At 44.0% G+C, this 19,494-nt stretch overlaps 1 protein-coding gene across 1 annotated transcript in view; it reads left to right on the top strand.

Annotated features, from left to right (window-relative positions):
- The window catches only part of LRRK1 (leucine rich repeat kinase 1), a 359,564-nt gene that overhangs the window by 314,371 nt on the left and 25,699 nt on the right, over positions 1-19,494 (top strand). Inside the window, exons 21-24 of the mRNA XM_007959936.1 lie at positions 8,098-8,261; positions 9,717-9,856; positions 11,779-12,028; positions 13,489-13,655. Of these exons, the coding sequence (XP_007958127.1) occupies positions 8,098-8,261; positions 9,717-9,856; positions 11,779-12,028; positions 13,489-13,655 (721 nt within the window). The remainder of the gene's footprint in view (positions 1-8,097; positions 8,262-9,716; positions 9,857-11,778; positions 12,029-13,488; positions 13,656-19,494) is intronic.

The raw sequence follows: 19,494 nt of genomic DNA, 5'->3' as shown, positions 1-19,494 counted from the left end.
GTGGCATTGTTGTATTTAGATCTCTGTTGACTGTTTGTGAATAGTAGCCAAGGGTGATTCAGGCTCTTCTTGGTGTTTTTTTTATGTTGGCCCATTGGTGAAGAAGGAAGTAGTGGCTCTCACTCAGTAAGTGAAGTTGCAGGAGATTTGGGTATAGTTGTGTCTTATGGGGACTGTTCCTGTCTCCCACTCAATAAGATAAAAATTACAATTGAATAACCATCAAAAAACTAAAAGCACATGGACAAAAAACACACCATGTAATCACACAGGAACAGCAACGAAAAAAGGGAAAAAGAAGAACTAAAAACAAGAAAACTTGCAATATCTAGGGATAGGGCACTAAGAGAAAAAAGGTAAAGAAGGAGAATAATGAAGGAAAAAAATGGGAAAAATGCAAAAAGAAAAACTAGGGACGGGGTTAACCATTAGAAAAAAAAATGGGGAAAAGAAAAACAAACTTAAAGAAAAAAATTTTTTCAACCAGGAACAGGGAAAAGAAAAAATGCTGAAAACTAGGACCTGGGAAGGGAAGGTTAAGAATAATAGTAAAAAGGACAAAAGTATTAATAATAATAGTTGTTTTAAAACAGACAAATACAAGCAAACTAATCATCAGAAAAAAGAAAGCGAAAAAAATAAATATAAAAATAAAAAAAGAGAAAAAAAAACAGTGGAGGACAGGGCAAGACACCCAGGCTCTGTCTGAGCACACAGACTGTGGTGGAGTTCCTTTGGGCCCAGAATGTTGGTGGGAGTGGGGGATGGCTGCACCTCCGTTCACCAAGTGAATGTGGGGTATAAGGGTAACAAGAGGAATGTCGCACCTTGTCAGTCTTGCAGGTCCAGAGTGCCCTTGGGTTTGCTGGCAAGCAGAACGTGTTCTTAAGGAACCTGCAAGAGCACTGTCTCTTTAAATATCCAAAATAGTTAAGCCGCTTTTAAACATTCAAAATGGCAGACTGGCAGAAGTCCACAGCTCAGCCCGTGTTTCTCTTCACCTTCTCCGTTTATTCCCTAGCCACTAGAGCAGTCATCTGTGCAGTCCCTGGCTAGCAGGGCTAATTTTTAGATTAATTCTTAGGTCCTACCACCACTCGGCACTCTAAAGCTGTCTGTGCTGTGCCGTCAGGATCGTTCAGGATTGCTGCCACACTGCAGCTCCGTCTGTGTCCTTTTTTGGTATTTTCATGCAAATTCTTTTGCTAGTTGGGGTTTAGTCCACTTCTATATCCTTCCCTTCAAGGAAGGCTCAGGGGTCCAGGATTATCTTCTGTGTCTGTGTTAATTGGTTTCCTTTTTCTTTGTTGAAGAGGGCCTGTGCAGTCTTTCTGCCTAGTCCGCCATCTTACTGGAACTCCTCATCTCATTTCTTGACTACTGCTTCCATTGGTGTTGATTGTGGAATGAAATAATATGAAATCTTTAACAACTTCAATCTTTTCTCCAATCTTTCCTCTATTTATCATAATGCTACTTATTGGTCCAGTTGTGAGGATTTTCATTTTCTTTATGTTGAAGTATAGTCCACAGTGCAGACTGTAATCTTTAATCTTCATCAGTAAGTGCTTCAAGTCATCTTCACTTTCAGCAAGCAAGTTGTGTCTTCTACACATCACAGGTTGTTAATGAGTCTCCTTCCAATCTTGATGCCATGTTCTTCTGCCTATAGTCCAGCTTCTCAGATTATTTGTTCAGCATTCATATTGAGTAAGTATGGTGAAATGATACAACCCTGATGCACTCCCTTCCTGATTTTAAACCATGCAGTACCCCTTGTTCTGTTTGAATGACAGCCTCCTGGTCTATTTATAGGTTCCTCATGAGCACAATGAAGTTTTCAGGAATTCCCATTCTTCTCAATGTTATCCATAATTTTTTATGATGCACACAATCAAACACTTTTGCATTGTCACTGAAACACAAGTAAACATATTTCTGGTATTCTTTGCTTTCAGTCAAGATCCATCTGACATCAGCAATGATATCCCTTATTCCATGTCCTCTTCTGAATCCAGCTTGCAGTTCTGGAAGTTCCCTGCCAGTATACTGCTGCAACTGCTTTTGAATTATCTTCAGCAAGATTTTATTTATGTGTGATATTAATGATATTGTTCAATAATTTCCACATTCTGTGGGATCACCTTTCTATAGAATGGGTACAAATATGGATCTTTTCTAGTCAGTTGGCCAGGTAATTGTCTTCTAAATTTCTTGGCATAGTCGAGTAGGTGCCTCCAGGGTTGCATCCATTTGTTTAAACATCTCGATGGGTATTCCTTCAATTCCTAGAGCCTTGTTTTTTTGCCAATTCCTTCAACAGATTTGACTTCTTCCTTCAATACCATTGGTTCTGGATCATATGCCACCTCCTGAATGGATGATCATCAACCAATTCTTTTTGGTACTGTGACTCTGTGTATTCGTTCCATCTTCTTTTGATGTTTTCCGCATCATTCAGTATTTTGCCATAGAATTTTTTAATATTTCAATGCGAGGCTTGAATTTTTTCTTCAGTTCTTTCAGCTTGAGAAATGCCCAATGTGTTCTTCCCTTTTGGTTTTCTAATTCCAGGTCTTTGCACATTTCATTATAATAGTTGACTTTGTTTTCTCAAGCTGTTCTTTGAAATCTTCTGTTCAGCTCCTTCATCTTGTCTTTTCTTCCATTTGCTTTAGCTGCTCTCCATTCAAGAGCAAGTTTCAGAGTCTCTTCTGACATCCGTTTTGGTCTTTTCTTCCTTTCCTGTCTTTTTAATGAACTTTTGCTTTCTTCATGGATGATGTTCTTGATATTATCCCACAGTTCCTCTGGTTTTCAGTCATTGGTTTTCAGTGTATCAAATCTATTCTTTAGATGACCTCTAAATTCAGGTGGGATAATCAAGGTCATATTTTGGCTCTTCTGGACTTCTTCTAAATTGCTACAAATTAAGCTTGAACTTGCATATGAGCAATTGATGGTCTGTTCCACAGCTAGCTCCTGGTCTTGTTTTGGCTGAAGATATTGAGCTTCCCCAATTTGTCTTTCCACACATGTAGTAAATCTGATTGCTGTGAATTTCATCTGGCAAAGTCCACTTTTAGAGCCACCATTTATGTTGTTGAAAAAAAAAAAAAGGTATTTGCAATGAATAAGTCAATGATCTTGCAGAATTCTATCATGCAATCTCTAGTATCATTTCTGTCACCTGGGCCATGTTTTCCAACTACTGGTGATCCTTCTTTGTTTCCAATTTTTACATTCCAATCACCGGTAATAATCAACACATCTTAATTTCATATTTAGTCAATTTCAGACGGCAGAAGTTGGTGAAAATCTTCAATTTCCTTGTCTTTGGCTTTGGTAGTTCCTGTGTAAATTTGAATAATAGTAGTATAAACTAGTCTTCCTTGTAGGTGTATAGATATTATCCTATTACTGACAGCATTGTATTTCAGGACAGATCTTGAAACATTCTTTATGAAGCTGAATGCCGCACCATTCCTCTTCAATTTGTCATTCCTGGCATAGTAGATCATATGGTTATCTGAGTCAAAATGGCCAAAACCAGTCCATTTCAACTCACTAATGCCTAGGATGTTGATCTTTATGCATTCCATTTCATTTTTAACAATTTCCTGTTTTCCTAGATTCATGCTTTGTACATTCCATATTCCAATTATGAATGGATGTTTGCAGCTGTTTCTTCCCATTTTGAGTCATGCCATGTCAGCAAATGGAGGTCCTGAAAGCTTTACTTCACTCTTATTAAGGTCGACTCTGCTTTGAGGAGGCAGCTCTTCCCCAGTCTTTGGCACAATATCAGACAATGTTTCAGGGCTATTCATAAAGTTTTCCAGTAATATATCAGTGTTTCACTGCTATTCATAAGGTTTTCACTGGCCAATTCTTTGAGAAGTAGATGGTCCCTTCCTTCTTCCAAGTCTGTCTTAGTCTGGAAACTGCACTAAAACCTGTCCATCATGGGTGACCCTGCTGGTATTTGAAATACCAATGGCATAGCCTCCAGCTTCACAGCAACACACAAGCCACCACAGTATGACAAACTGGCAGACAATTGGTAGCTCTCCCCTTTACCCAATTCCAAAACCATTTCCACATTTTAGGTGTTTGTTAGAGCAGCAAGGATCTATAGTGGAGTGGTGGTTAAAGCATTCAGCTGCCAACCAAAAGATCAGTGGTTTGAACCCATCAGCTGCTCTGTGAGAGAAAGATGAGGCAATCTGGTTCTGTAAACATTTACAGCCTTGGAAACCCTATAGGGCAGTTCGACTGTGTCCTTTGGGGTCACTATGAGTCAGAATTGACTTGATGGCAATGGGTGAGTTAGAGCAGCACCCCACTGCTAGTACCTGTAAGCTAGTACTAGTAAGACTAGTACCTGTCTTAGGTATCTCATGCTGCTAAATCAGAAATACCACAAGTAGATGGCTTTAACAAATAGAAATTTACTTTCTCACAGTTTAGGATGGTAGAATTCAGAGTGTCGGCTCTAGGAAAGGCTTTTTCTCTTGGCTCTGGAGAAAGGCCCATATCTCTTCAGCTTCAGATTCCTGGTTTCTTTGAGATTTCTGTGTCTTGACATCTGGCTTACCCCATCTCTCCTTCTCTCATTTGCATGTTTTATCTCCTTTATATCTCAAAAGACTTGACTCAAGACACACCCTACCTTAATTCTGTCTTATTAACATAACAAAGACAACCATTCCTAAATGGGATTATAACCGCAAGCATAACACAAACACAAATGCAACCACTGCCATGGAGTCGGATCTGACTCATAGCAACCCTTCCTTGGGTTTCCGAGGCAGTATAGTGCCTAAGGCACTTGACTGCTAACCAGAAGGCTGGGATTCAAACCCACCAGCCACCCCTCAGAAGGAAGGTTGGGCAATCCTACTTCCGTAGTGATACTGCCTCGGAAACTCAAGGAAGGGTCGCTATGAGTCGGGGCCGACTCCACGGCATATAACAACAACAACATCACTACGGAAGTAGATTGCCCAAACTTCCTTCTGGGGAGTGGCTGGTGGGTTTGAACTGCTAGCCTTGCACTTGGCAGGCAACTGCCTTAGGCCTGAGACCATCCCCTGGGCCGGTAACCACAGGCATAGAGGTTAGGAATTACAATACATATTCTGGGGCACAATTTAATAACACTGACCATGCCCCAGACCATTTGAATCAGATTTTTTGCATGCAGCATTGGTGTCTTTAAAATTGCCAGGTGATTCCAAGGTACTCTCAAGGTTGAGAACAACGGAGATAGCACTTTAATTTGGTCTGATAACAATGAAAATATAACACAAGGAGTTATTTTCTGTAGTGTGGCCTGGAGTTATTAAAGTGAGTCACAGCTGTCAATCAAAGTTAATTTCATAGGAGACAATATCATGAATGTATTATTTGCCTAGAGTACCAAAAAACCAAACTCACTGCTGTCAATATGGATCCGACTCATAGTGACCTCTCCTTGGGTTTCCAAGGTGGTATCACTATGGAAGTAGATAGCCCAACCTTCCTTCCAAGGAGTGGCTGGTGGGTTTGAACCGCCAGCCTTTTGGTTAGCAGTTAAATGCCTTAGGCACTATACCACCAGAGCTCCCTTGCCTAGAGTAGTGTTTCTCAAAGTGTAGTTTCTCCACCAGTAACATCAGCCTCATCTGGAAACATGACAGAAATGCAAATTCTCCAGCCCCACCCCAGATCCACTAGGGCAAAACTGGGGGCAAGCCGTTGGGGGGGGGGTGGCAGATTCTAACCACTCTGGACTTGGAGAAGCACTGACCTAGAACCGTAACTGTTGAATAATTAACATGACACTCCATTTGAATTTATTTTTGCCTCATTCTAATTAGATGATGCTTTTTGGATTATAACTTCTCAACTAAATAAATATATTCTTTGATCTTCCCCTTTTGCTGAAATGATAAAGAATAAACAAGAGCCTGAAAAATCATAAATGTTGTGACACTCTTAACAGTGAGGAGATTCGTTTGTAGTGCTGAATGAAGAGGGTGAGTGCAGGAACTGGTGCTCCTGGCAATTCCGACTCCATCACCCTGCCCTCCCTCTGAACTCTTCCTCCTGCTCTGAGCCCCAAGTGGGAGATCACCATAGCACCAGGCCAGCATCCTTATCATTGTCAATCAGTCCTCTTGTGAGGCCTGAGCTCCAAGTGGGCTCTTGAAGTGGAGGCACCTATTGAAATTCAAACAGGTGACAAAGGGAGGACAATGGAGTTCAGCTTCGAAAGGAATGCAAGTTCAAGAAGAAACCAGAGTCCACTTTTCTTTTTATTTATGTGACACATATATATTACACAACATTTGCCAATTCAGCATCTTACATGTTCAATTCAGTGACACCTGCTACATTAACAGGTGTACATTGTGTCGTGCAGCCATCAACTATATCCATTGCCAAGTTTCCCATCACCACACACAGACACACATGCTCCTAAACAATGGAGAATCCACTTTTCACTGACCAAATTCTCAGACACTGCCCTACCCAAGTGAGCAAGACACACTTGTAGTGGATATAATAGTGGAATCAATTCAAAAAGTGTTTCTTTAGTATGTGTCCAGAGCATTAAAGTGATCACATCCTTTGACCCAATAACTCTCCCACTGAAAATCTGAACTAAGGTCTTTTTTTTTTTTTTAATTTCTATTGTGATTTGGGTGAAAGTTTACAGAGCAAATTCATTTTCCATACAGCAGTTCAGATACATTTTGTTTCATGACATGGACTTCAATTCCCCACAGTGTAACAGCTCTCTTCCCACTTCCTCCCTGTAGTTACCTCTTCCCTGTGTCCTTCCCTCCCATGCACTCCCACCCCACCCCCAGCTGTCTCCCCATGTAAGCACTGCCCTTCTGTTCTTCCATGATTGATCATTTCAAGGAGTCTATCTACCTGATGTAGATGTTCAGCCCATATACCTGTCTATCTTTTTTTTTTTCCTGTATGCCTATCTATTTGGGAGCTCTGGTAGCATAATGCCTAAGGCACTGGACTGCTAACCAGAGGGCTGGTGGTTCAAACCCACCAGCAACTCCTCGGAAGGAAGATGGGGCAATCTACTTCCGTAGTGATACTGCTTCAGCAACCCAAGGAAGGGTCGCTATGAGTCGGGTCTGACTTGATGGCACATAACAACAACAACAACATGCCTATCTATTATTTGGCCAGAAGCCATAGGAGTGAGTTCAATTCCAGACCTGAAAGGTTGCTAGGGGCCATAGTCACCAAGGGCGTAACTTAAAATCAGAAAAACCTTTGTGCTTTTTTATGTTTGTTGTGGCTTATTTCTGGAAGCAAGACATTAAAACCAACTTAAACATACAAGAGTGAGGTAAATAACAATAATAATAATCACTAAATTACTTAATATAATACTACAAAAATGAATGTTAATAATGAGTTTTTAATGACCTAGAAAAAGTGAAGTTTAAAAATATAAAATTAGAAGGACAGTGGTGCAAATGGTTAATGCACTCAGCTGTTAACTGAAAGAATAGAGGTTCAAGGCCGCCCAGAGGTGCTTGGAAGAAAGGCCTGGCGATCTACTTCTGAAAAACCAGCAATGGAAAACTCTGTGGAGCACAGTTCTACTCTGATACACCTGGGGTTGCCACAAGTCAGAGTTGACTCAATCATAACTGGTTTTATGGCCTCAGCCATTTTTACAAATATACATACGTAGAAAAAACCTGGAATAAAATATACCAAAATCTTAATGATCTCTCTGCTTGGTATTGGTTAAATTGGTATTTTGTTATCTTCTTTCCATTATTTTGTATTTGTCACATTTTCTAACATAAAATTTTATTTGTAAATTCAAGGGGAAAAGATTTAAAAGAAAAGCCCATTTTCAACCACCCAGAGAAAATATATTCCCAGAGTATCCAGGAGACCCTTGGGATGTGTCGTGTGTATTTGGCAGCAGGGATAAGTGGCCAGTGAGTGGGGTGGTGGGAAAGGCTATGGTCATTTATCAAGATGGGGTCAGGCCAGTCTCCTAAGAGAAATGCCTGGACCTGTGCAGAGCCCAGAATACTTAAGCAGGATCTTTTCTCTGTCTTTCAGATTTTTGAAAACAGGAAGAATACTAAAAGCAGGAGCAGAAGAGTGACCATTTATAGCTTTACAGGAAACCAGAGAAATCGCTGCAGCACATTCAGAGTAAAAAGAAACCAGACCATCTATTGGCAGGAAGGGCTCCTGGTTACTTTTGATGGGGGTTACCTCAGGTAGGAGCCATTTGCAGCCCCCCAGGCCATGTTAGCCTGGCTCCATGGTAACACCCCCAAGGCAGCTTCTGGTGAGGGATTTTTCAACCACTGTTGTAGTTGTTAGCTGCTGCCAAGTGAGCCACATCTCATCTCATAGTGACCCACGACTCATAGTGACCCCATGCACAACAGGACCAGACCACTGTGAACCACAGACACTGGCTGATTCTCAGATGTAGATCTCCAGGCATTTCTTCTTAGCCTGTCTTAGTCTGGAACCTCTGCTGAAGCCACCCAGAGGTGCCTTGGAAGAAAGGCCTGGTGATCTACTTCTGAAAAGCCAGCCATGGAAAACTCTGTGGAGCACAGTTCTACTCTGACACACCTGGGATTGCCACAAGTCAGAGTTGACTCAATCATAACTGGTTTTATGGCCTCAGCTGTTTTCACAAATATACATACGTAGAAAAAACCTGGAATAAAATATACCAAAATCTTAATGATCTGCTGAAGCCTGTTCAGCATCATAGCACCAGACAAGCTTCCACTGACAGAGTAGTGGCTGCACATGAGGTGCATTGGCTGGGAATCAAACCATGGAAGGTGAGGATTTCATATCTGAAACACCACTGCCCTCTTCAAAATTTTGCTTTTGAAAGCACCTCACCATAACTACTCACAGAGATCCCCTTGGAATGTTTCAGAGGTTCCCATGTCTTCACCCCTCCTCAGTCTTCTTGCAAGAGAAGCAGATGGTGACTGGAGGATAGGAAAGGTGAGGAGGGTGTGGTGGCCACAGCCCAGGATGAGAGGGAAATGGCTCCCTGGACTTATGAGTGAGGAGTGTAGGTTTCCCCAACCCCTCTCATAGGTCAATTAGAAGGGACATGGAGGGCCTCGCAGCCATGCACCTGGCTCTACTCCGTGTACTCTACTCTCACCTGACCTCACACTGCAAACATAACTACACCAAACTTAGCTCCCTTTCAACAAATTTCATAAATGATAAACATAAAGGATACTTTTTCAGTATTCACAATTAATTTTTCAAAATACTCTTTAGCTCTGTGAGAAGAGAAAGAAGGAAATTTAACTTTTTTTGAGGGCCTGATTTGGACTACTCTTTGGGTTTTGGTTCTGGTTTTGGTGCCTAGTGCTTCCATATATTTTTTCTCACTTAAACCTCACAGCTGCCACTTCACTGATGAGAAAGCCACAGTTCAAAAATGTAAAGAAACTTCCCCAGGGTCACATCTAAGGGTCATGCCAAATTCCAACCTGAGCATCTGTCCTCCACAGCCATCATGTTCACTCCCCTGTGCTGGTATTGGGGCAGGGACAGCAGAGGTGAGAAGTTCCCCTCAGTCAGGGCCTTCTGGATCCGGAGGGCTGGGTCTGAGCCTTTGAGGCAGGAAGATCCACACAACCTCCGGACCATATGGTGATGTACTCCTCTCTGTGTCTGGCTTCTAGTGTTGAGTCCTCTGACGTGAACTGGAAAAAGAAAAAGAGCGGAGGAATAAAAATCATTTGCCAGTCAGAAATGAGGGACTTCTCTGCAATGGCTTTCATCACAGATCACGTCAACTCCTTGATCGATCAGTGGTTTCCTGGTAAGAAAACGTTCCTAAACCAAGCTTTTGTAGATGTTGGTATTTCTTTATAAATCAGGATGGGGCTCCTCTTTCTTTGAGGAAAAGAAATCTCACTGGGATTCAGCTGAAGAAAACTCAGAGGGGTTTTGATGGCCTTTTGGCAAGGGCCCTAGCCCCTGAGGATTCCCCTTTAGGCATGAATAGGGGGCAAATGGGGGACTCAGAATCCAAGCAAATGTGCAGGAACTCTGTCTCCTGGCTGCTAACAGCATATGAGAATAAAAGTCCCAAGTACTGCAGCAGGGCCTGAAAAGTGCTCACTGTGTGCTCACTGTGAACCTCAGCACTTGTCTATGCAATGAGGACAAGGCAGCTGAAATTTGGGGACAGCCTGTTGGAGATGGAGATGGAAGCATTGTGGGTGGTGGGAAGAGAGGAGGCCTCATCTACCCAGAGCCCAGGTCTCTTTCCCTGCCTGCCCCCATTCCCTGTGGTGATGAAACCACCCTCGCAGCCTTTCTCTGACCCTTTGATCAGCTTCTTCATCGACAGTTTGCCCAAAAAAAACACTTTTTGAAGTGAAGCAGTGGCAGTCCTGTTTGTTTGGCCATGAGGGGTGGAGATGAATCCACAGGCCGCATGGGACAACCTGCAAAAAAGGAAGGGAGTTGCTAAGGCCAACAGTGAGGATGGCATGAGGAGGGAGGGGCTTGCAGGCAGCCCAGCTGCTGACCTGCTGATGGCTAGAAGCTGAGTGGAGAGTAGGTTTGGAACCCCAGCTCCACACCTGCCTGCTTAGGCAAACCCCCACCTTCCATGGACCCACTGCCTCATCTCTGTGTGATCCAGCACCTGATTAGAGCACAAAAGGAGGTACTTAAGGCACAGCAGCAAGACAAGCCCCAAGCTCTGGATCTAAGCCCTGAATCTGCTCTTGGGAGACCAGCACTTGTTTTATTACAGGGGTGCACCTGGAGTCTTCAGGGGCTGGCAGGAAAGATATTCTATAGGAAAAAGAAATTCAGAAAGGAGCCCTCGAAGAAAGTGATTCAGTGTATGAGCTGTGGGGGTTGGACTTAAAGGGGAACCGTAGGCCTGTCTGACCCTTCTGGCCCCTTTCCAAGTCCCCACCTACCACTGTCCTCCAGCAGTGCTGGAGAGCATAGCTTTCATTTGGCTCCTGGGGGCTTGTTCAACAGTCACCAGGAGGTGAGAGGCTCAGCTGAGCAGACAGAGACAAGGGTATCCCAGGCCCACTGAGGTGAGTCCGAGCGTCTCTCCCAGTGTGAGATGTTACACTCAGACCTGGGGCTGTTAGAGGGGCCCAGATAGTTCTGGGTGCTGCCTCCTACCCTGCCCTGTGGGTGCTTCTGTGTAGACACCTTGGAGGGCTCCTCTGAACCTCCCACACAAATATGCAGAAAGACATATGCCTCCTGCTCAGGGAACCAATGTAAGATGCCTACATTGTCTATTATAATTTCCCCTCATTTTTTCTACTGCATTGCTCTTCTGGGAAGGAACAGAGGAACTGCAAGCTTTATGTTTCAAATCTTAAGAGTGTCTTCTCGCATGCTTATGTGGTTCCATAGTTGGGGTATAACATGGTTCAGACCCAGCCATGACATATTGTCAAGACCCAGCTGTGCAAGAAGGAGCCCCACCTCCTCCCAGCTCCCTCCTTCACCTACAAGGCCCCTCCTCAGGGTCCAGGGTCCAGACTGCCCAGGGCTACCCAAAGCCTCCCTGATCCCTCCCTTTGCAGATCCTTGAGGATCAACAATAATGCTCCCCAAAGAGAATCCTCCAGTGCAGCAGTCATGTGTCAGCCCTCCCTGGGGGACAAGGTAGACAGACCCCTTTGTGAAAATCTCAGCCTGGGTTTGGAAGACCCCCTGCAGTACCTCAGTATGACCAGTGTCCTGCTCTTTCCTCACTAGCTCTGACAGCCACAGAGAGTGACGGGACCCCCCTTATGGAGCAGTACGTGCCCTGCCCAGTCTGTGAGGCATCCTGGGCCCGGCACACCAACCTCAGTGAGAAGGCAGAGGATGTGCAGTACTTTGACATGGAAGACTGTGTGCTGACTGCTATTGAACAGGACTTCATTTCCTGCCCCAGACATCCGGACCTCCCTGTGCCTCTGCAGGAGCTTGTGCCAGAGCTGTTCATGACTGACTTCCCAGCCAGGTAGGTCCCAGTTGCTCTGCTTCCCTTGCAGAACACAGGTGCAGGTCAAGGGGCTGTGCTTCTAATTGTTCAGACCCCTGAGTGGATACCAAGTGACCCCCGTCCCCAGCAGACAACACCCAGCCCCAGGCCCAAAGCCATACTCAACGACCAACCAGCCTCACAGTGGCAGCTCCTGCCCCATCCATTGCTTCCCACTAATGTAATCTGAGGTTACCTTTGATATCCCAATTTTGGCTGCCAGGATGGGGATCATATTGGTGTTTAGTCATATCTGTCATATCAATGTTTAGTGTTTGAGCCTTGACTGCACTTTGAGAGGGATGCTATCCCAAGACCCCAGCATTTTCTTTCCCTCAAATTAGCCAATGCTCCTTTCTGCTGAGTTAGTTTCAACACTGCCAGATACCTCATCAGTGGAAAGGACAAAAACTGCTCTTCTTCACACTCACTTCCCTCCTTCCTTCTCTCCTTTCCTCCTTCCTTTTTTCTCTCCATCCTCCCTTCCTAGCTCCATGCTTTGCCTCTTTGGCCCACTGTTTCTGAAGATAAAAGAGGAGCCTCATGATAGAAGAGACAGGATTAGAAGATCAGCTGAGGGTTCAGGGATGGTTTTCACCTGCTCAGAAAGCATGGGAAGTAAAGGAAATCCATAAAGACCTACATCTTGCATGCTGGCCCCAGGAGCCCCAGGGCCAAAGGACTTATAATCCCTGTGATTCCTGGCCTCCAAGCTGCCCATAAGGTTCTAGACATCTCTCTACATCCCAAGTATAGCCGGGATCCTTAGGCTACAGCCTCCACGTCTGTGAGGATCTGCAGAGGAGGTCAAGGGGTCCAAGAGCTCCTTGCAGTAATTCCAAAAGCTCAACAAAAGTCTTGCTTTCACAGGATTAGAATGCACACACCAGCAAAGTTAAACTCCCTGCTCCTGGTGAAATCCTAACCATTGACTATGGTAGCTTATAAAACTCTTTGCTTGACAAAAATAAATGGGAAAATAACTTATCTGCAATAAATAAATGCAGTTCCTTGAAGGATATTAGCTCTCAAAGCATGGGCTCTTTTGGAGGAAAATACACAAAGGAATACTTTCTCTCTGTCCACTACTTACTGAGGCTATACACTCTGTGTCCTTTGTTGTCAGCATCTATGAGCAAGGTACTGCTACAAGCCTATTTTACAGGTGAAGAAATTCAGGCTTGTGAGACTACATAACCAGCCAGTTTTGCCCAGTTGGCAAATGGCAAGGCTGGGGTTTAGGACAGATTGGTCAGACCCCACAGGTGGCTCTGAACCTTGACTGTTCCTGGGAGGGGCTGGGAGCAACTGTGACTAAGGAACAAATGACCAAGCGTGACTTGGCACCCACTGAGCATAGGATCACCCTCTGCTTCCCTGGGCCTCTCCTGGGCCAGTTAGACAAGTCAGCACTAACCCCTGAGCTATGTTTCTGGCAGGCTCTTCCTGGAGAACAGCAAGCTGGAGCACAGTGAGGATGAAAGCAGTGTCCTGGGCCAAGGGGGTAGTGGCACTGTCATCTACCGTGCCCGCTACCAGGGCCAGCCAGTGGCTGTGAAGCGGTTCCAGATCAAGAAATTCAAGAACTTCACCAATGCCCCAGCAGGTAATGGGCCAGGCCAGCATCATTTCTTCTACGACATGTGCTCCATTTTCCAAACCTGATGCCCCTGTCAGGAGGCCTGAGACCATGTATCTCTAGGGCAGGAGGGGAAGAGGGCAAGCCTAGAGGAAGCTCTACTGCATGCCAGCAGTTTGTGGCAGGTTCAAGGGTCAAGCCCAGCTAGAAGGTACCCTCCTTTCTGGATGTAAGCCTCCTAGAGTGGAGACCACCCTTACCATTTCTATTGACTCTGGGCCTGCCCCAGACCTGGCATGTAGTGGGCAGCAGTCTGAGCTTAGGTGGACCCTCACCCTCAAGGACCCCAAGATTTCTCCAGTCAAAGTAGAAAGATGGGCACTCCACGTGAATGGGTCACCAAGCTGGGAGTGGGGTGGATTTTTCCCACTAACCATCCACATGCATGTGGCCTTGGCAAACTCAGGCCCAAGCATCATTGCAGGTGGAAGGTAACAGATTGAGAGGAGAAATTTGCAATATGTCAGAAACAAAGGATTAACAAGCATTTTTTAAAAATAAATAACTCCTACAAACCCACTGACCAAAGAAGAGCTGATGCTTTTGAGTTGTGATGCTAGTGAAGAATGCTGAAGGTACCATGGACTGCTAAAAGAACTAACAGATCTGTCCTGGAGGAAGTGCAGCCGAGATGCTCCTTGGAAGCAAGGATGGCCAGACTTCATCTTACCTAATTTGGTCATGTTGTCAGAGGGGACCATTCCCTGGAGAAGGATGTCATGCTTGGTAAGGTGGAGGGTTGATGAAAGAGGGGAAGGCCTTCGACAAGATGGATTGACATGGTGGCTGCGACAATAGGCTCAAGTATAGCAAGGATCATGGAGCTGGTGCAAGATTGGATGGTGTTTCATTCTGCTGTGCATGGGTCGCTGTGAGTCGGAAATGACTCAATGGCACCTAACAACAGCAACAAAAACAACAAACCCACTAACCCGCAAACTTGTCAGAAGGGACCAGTCCCTGGAGAAGGGTATCATGCTTGGTAAGGTGGAGTGTCAGAGAAAAAGGCGAAGACCCTTAAAGAGATGGATTGACACAGTGGCTGCAATGATGAACTCAAGCATAGCAAGGATTGTGAGGATGGTGCAGGACTAGGCAGTGTTTTGTTCTGTTGTACATGAGGTCTCTATGAGTCAGAGCTGACTCAACGGCACCAAACAACAACAAACCCACTAAACGCACACAGAGACAACCCACTAGAAATTTTTTAAAAGGTCGGAGTTGGGGGGTAAGAAAATGTATAAGTACTCCAGAGATAGGAAATGCACTGGGCCAGGAAATAATGGAAAAGATGCATTGAAACCACAATGAGACAGTCAGACCATAACGAAAGGTTGGAGAGTTTGTGGAGAAAAGGCATTCTGAGACTGTTCATGGTATGTAAACAGCACTAACACTTTAGGTTACAGTTTGGCAATATCTGATACAGTGAAAATGTGTAAGCCCAACAGCCCTGCTTCTGAATGTGATCCTGGCATGATCTGAATGTGTGCTCAAGGACACTGGACAACCCTGTCCCATTATCCGTAAGCACAGAAAATAGCCTAGAAGACCACCAGGATGGGAATGGGGATAGAAATTGCAGTATATGCAATATAACAGGATTGAGCCAGACCTATGTGTGTTGATGGAGATGAAAATAACAATAATGGTTCAAAATAAGCTAGTTGCCAGAAGAAATTTTATATTACCATTCCCCATTGATTTTTCCTTTAAATAAACTCTTTATTTTCATCTCTAAAACAATTTCAGATTTACAGAGACATCGCAAAGGTAGTACAGAGCTCCCATATACCCCACAGCCAGTTTCCCTATTGTTAACATCCTGCATTTGGGTGGTACATTAACCACAATTAACGAACACGTTGTTGTTGTTATGTGCCATCGAGTTGGCCCCGACTCATAGAGACCCCTCCTTGGGTTTCCGAGGCAGTATCACTACAGAAGTAGATTGCCCCATCTTCCTTCCGAGGAGTGGTTGGTGGGTTTGAACCACCAGCCTTCTGGTTAGCAGTCAAGTGCCTTAGGCACTACGCTACCAGAGCTCCCAAACGAACACATATGGATACATTATTATTAGCGAAAATCCATATTTTATATAGACTTATTAGGTTTTCCCCTAATGTCCTTTTTCTTTCCCAAGGTAACAGCAAGGACACTACATTACATTTAGTCCTCTGACTGTCACAGTTTTTGATGAACTTGTCAATGTTAAGGAGTTCTGGTCAGGTGTTTTGTAGAATGCCCATCAATTAGGATTTGTCTAAAGTTTTTCTCATGATTATACTGGAATAATCAGTTTCTGCCTTTTTTGTGCAAACAATTAAGTGCTTGACTACCATCTTAGTCTGGATTCTCTACAGAAGCAAAACCAGTGAAGTATATATATAAATAGAGAGAGAGAGATTTACTTCAAGGAAATGACTCAAAATTATGAGGGCTGAAAAGTCCCAAATCTGTCAGTCAGGCAGCAGGCTGAAGCTTCTGCTCACTCACATGGTTGCAAGGGCGATGAACCCAAAATTGGCAAATCAAACAGCAGGCTGGAGGCCTCTGGTGGCTCACAGGGTTGTAGGAGCTATTGAATCCAAAATCCGCAGGTCAGGTGTCAAGCTGAAGACTTTGGCAGGCTTAGCTCCCAAGAACCAGAGATTAGGTGACTAGAAGAGGTCAGAGTTAAGAAATAGAGTGAGCTTTGCCAGAACATCCATTTATATACTTTAGGCGGGCCACACTCCCAAGGAAACTCCTTTTCAACTGATTGGCTAATCATATCAGATCACATCTTGGGAGGTGATTACATTATATTGTTGTTGTTATTGTTGTTGTTTGCCGTCGAGTTGGCCCCAACTCATAGCGACCCCTCCTTGGGTTTCTGAGGCAGTATCACTACAGAATTAGGATTGCCCAACCTTCCTTCCGAGGAGTGGCTGGTGGGTTTGAACCACCAGCCATTCTGGTGAGCAGTCAAGTGCCTTAGGCACTATGCTACCAGAGCTCCTTACATTATATTACATTATGGAAAAACAATCAATCCAGTGTCTGCCAAACTACTGAGAGTTATAGCCTAGCCAAGTTGACACATAACAATAACCATTACAGCTACTAACCAAAGGGTTTGTAGTTCAAACCTACTTAGAGGCACCTCAGAAGAAAGTTCTGGCAGTCTACTTCCAATAGAACAGAGCCATGAAAAACCCTACTGGAGCACTGTTCTACTCCAACATACATGGGTCACCAGACTCAAAGCAACTTGATGGCAACTGGTTGTTTTGTTGGTTTTTTTAAAAACAGGTTTTTGGGAGGAAAACACAGAAGTAAAGGCTTATTCTTATCACATCATACAAAAACCAAACCAAACTCACTGCCATTGAGTCGATTTGAATCATACTGACCTCTCCTTCAGTTTCTGAGGCAGTATGTCTACAGAAGTAGATTGCCCAGTCTTCCTTCTAAGGAGTGCTTGGTGGATCACATCACATCAAGGATATATACTAGTAACATGACTTCACAGTGGATGTTGACCTGGCTGGAGGTCAAATGAAAGGCTTTTCATACTCTCATTATCTGCATATGAGATACCCTTCCTCACCAGGCCTTTCACTGTGTCAGGTTGATAGGTCAGAGAACGTCGTTATTAGTCATTGTTATTGCTACTTACTGTGCATTTCTTGAAAGTTTCCTCACATAGTCACTGGCTATATTTCTTCTTGCCATTTTTCTGTTTATACACTTTGTCCTTTTCTTTTGGGGAGCAACTCTATCAAATTGTAAGAGCCCTTTTTTTGTCATGGTCCATAATCTTGTCATTGTTGTTAAGTGCTGTTGAGTCAGTTCCAACTCATAGTGACCCTATGTACAGCAGAATGAAATACTGACTGGCCCTGCATCATCCTCACTATTGTTGCTGTTTGAGCCCATCGTTACAGCCACTGTGTCAGTCCATCTCGTTGAGGGTCTTCCTCTTGTGCTGACTCTCTCTTTTACCAAGCGTCTTGTCCTTCTCCAGGACTTGTCCCTTCTCGTAACATGTCCAAAGTATGTGAAATGAAATCTTACCATCCTTGCTTCTAAGGAGCGTTCTGGCTGTGCTTCTTCCACCATAGATTTGTTCATTCTTTTCATAGTCTGTAGTATATCAATACTCTTCACCAATACCATAATTCAAATGCATCAATTCTTCTTCAGTCTTCTTATTCATTGTCCAGCTTTTGCATGCATATGAGGCAATTTAAAATACCATAGCTTGGATCAGACACACTTAACCTCAAAGTGACATCTTTGCTACTTAACACTTATGTAAAGAGGTCTTTTGCAGCAGATTTGCCCAACGTAGTCCATCGTTAGATTTCTTGACTGCTGTTTCCATGAGTATTGATTGTGGACCCAATCAAAATAAAATCCTTGACAACTTCAATCTTTTGTCTGTTTATCATGATGTTACTTTTTGGTCCAGTTGTGAGGATTTTTGTTTTATGTTGAGATGTAATCCATAGTGAAGGCTATAATCTTTGACTTTGTCATGCTTTTTGCAAATTTGCTCTATTATTTGCCTTTTGATGATGTTCATGCTTTTTGCCATAACAGTTGTTTCCTTTCTGGTGTTTTTCATTTCCTTCATGCTCAGAAGGGCCTTCAGCTCCAGAGATCAATGTGGGGAGGAGAATGTATGTATTTTCTTTAGCTATTTATATTTCCATGCTTACACTTGTTTCATCGGCGACTCAGCAGTCTACATTTTGTTACTGGCTTTAAAACTCCTGAATCTGCCCCTCAGTTGTATCCCATCACTGGCAGGACATTCTTGCTCCTTTATTTTGGGTTTTCAGGGACAGTCAGGGCCAGGGTCTCATGCTATGTCAGCGTGGGAAGGGGGTGTAGTAGAAGGGGTGTGGTATAGTGAGTGTAGCATAGTAGCAGACTTAGTCGTCTTTTGCCCAACCCATTGCTCTGCCAAGAAGCCCACCCATCCACCCATGCAGTTGCTGACCCTCCTGGCCTATAGATTGGTCTTTCATAAAAATAGAAAACACCCTTCTCTACCCTTGTCTTAGAAACTGGGAAACAGAGACAAATTAGTGTCTCAGTGGATGAACTTGCCTTTGGGATTTATTTTGTTATATAGTGTGAGGCATGCCTTGGGTGATGCACATAGTTAATGCACTCAACTGTTAACTGAAAGGTTGGAGGTTTGAGTATGCCCAGAGGTCCCACAGAAGAAAAGCCTGGCTATCTACATCCCAGAATTTAGCCATTGAAAACCTTATAGAGACAGTTCTCTGACACACAGTGGGTTGCTGTGAATCAGTTATGGTATGAGGCAAGGGCTCACCTGGATATTTTCCCCAAATAGCCAATTTCAAAGTCTAGAATTTTTCACATCTGGAGTGTGGCTCACATTTATACAGTGTCAGAAAACTGCTACCACTTAACTTCCGTGGTTGGCCAAGTCAATGCTAAAAAGGATGAAATAACAGCAAATTCATGGTTGGGCTAAGCTTGAGGCTAAGGATGCAGAGGGTGAGGGGTGCTGGGTGAGGAGGAGCCATGGCTCCATCTTTAATTACAACCCTTGGCATCACAGTCAGCAAGGATTTTCATGCTGTTTGACCTCTGTGTCCAATGACCCCCTGTTTTAGAATCATAGAGGAGGGACAGATACAGGATACACAAGGACAGTAGGGCTTGGCCACACCCGTGCCTGGTAACACAACCCCATTGGGCACAAGAGGCCATTCAGGAGTAGGGGGGCTGGCACAAGTGACCTCTCATGAGGGTGGGTCTTAAGGGGACTGGGAGAAAGTGA

The sequence above is a fragment of the Orycteropus afer genome, unplaced genomic scaffold (genome assembly GCF_000298275.1).
Source record: "Orycteropus afer afer isolate SDZICR_OR568_19922 unplaced genomic scaffold, OryAfe1.0 scaffold00019, whole genome shotgun sequence".
Classification (NCBI taxonomy): Eukaryota; Metazoa; Chordata; class Mammalia; order Tubulidentata; family Orycteropodidae; genus Orycteropus; species Orycteropus afer.
This window is presented reverse-complemented; position numbering and strand designations above follow the sequence as displayed.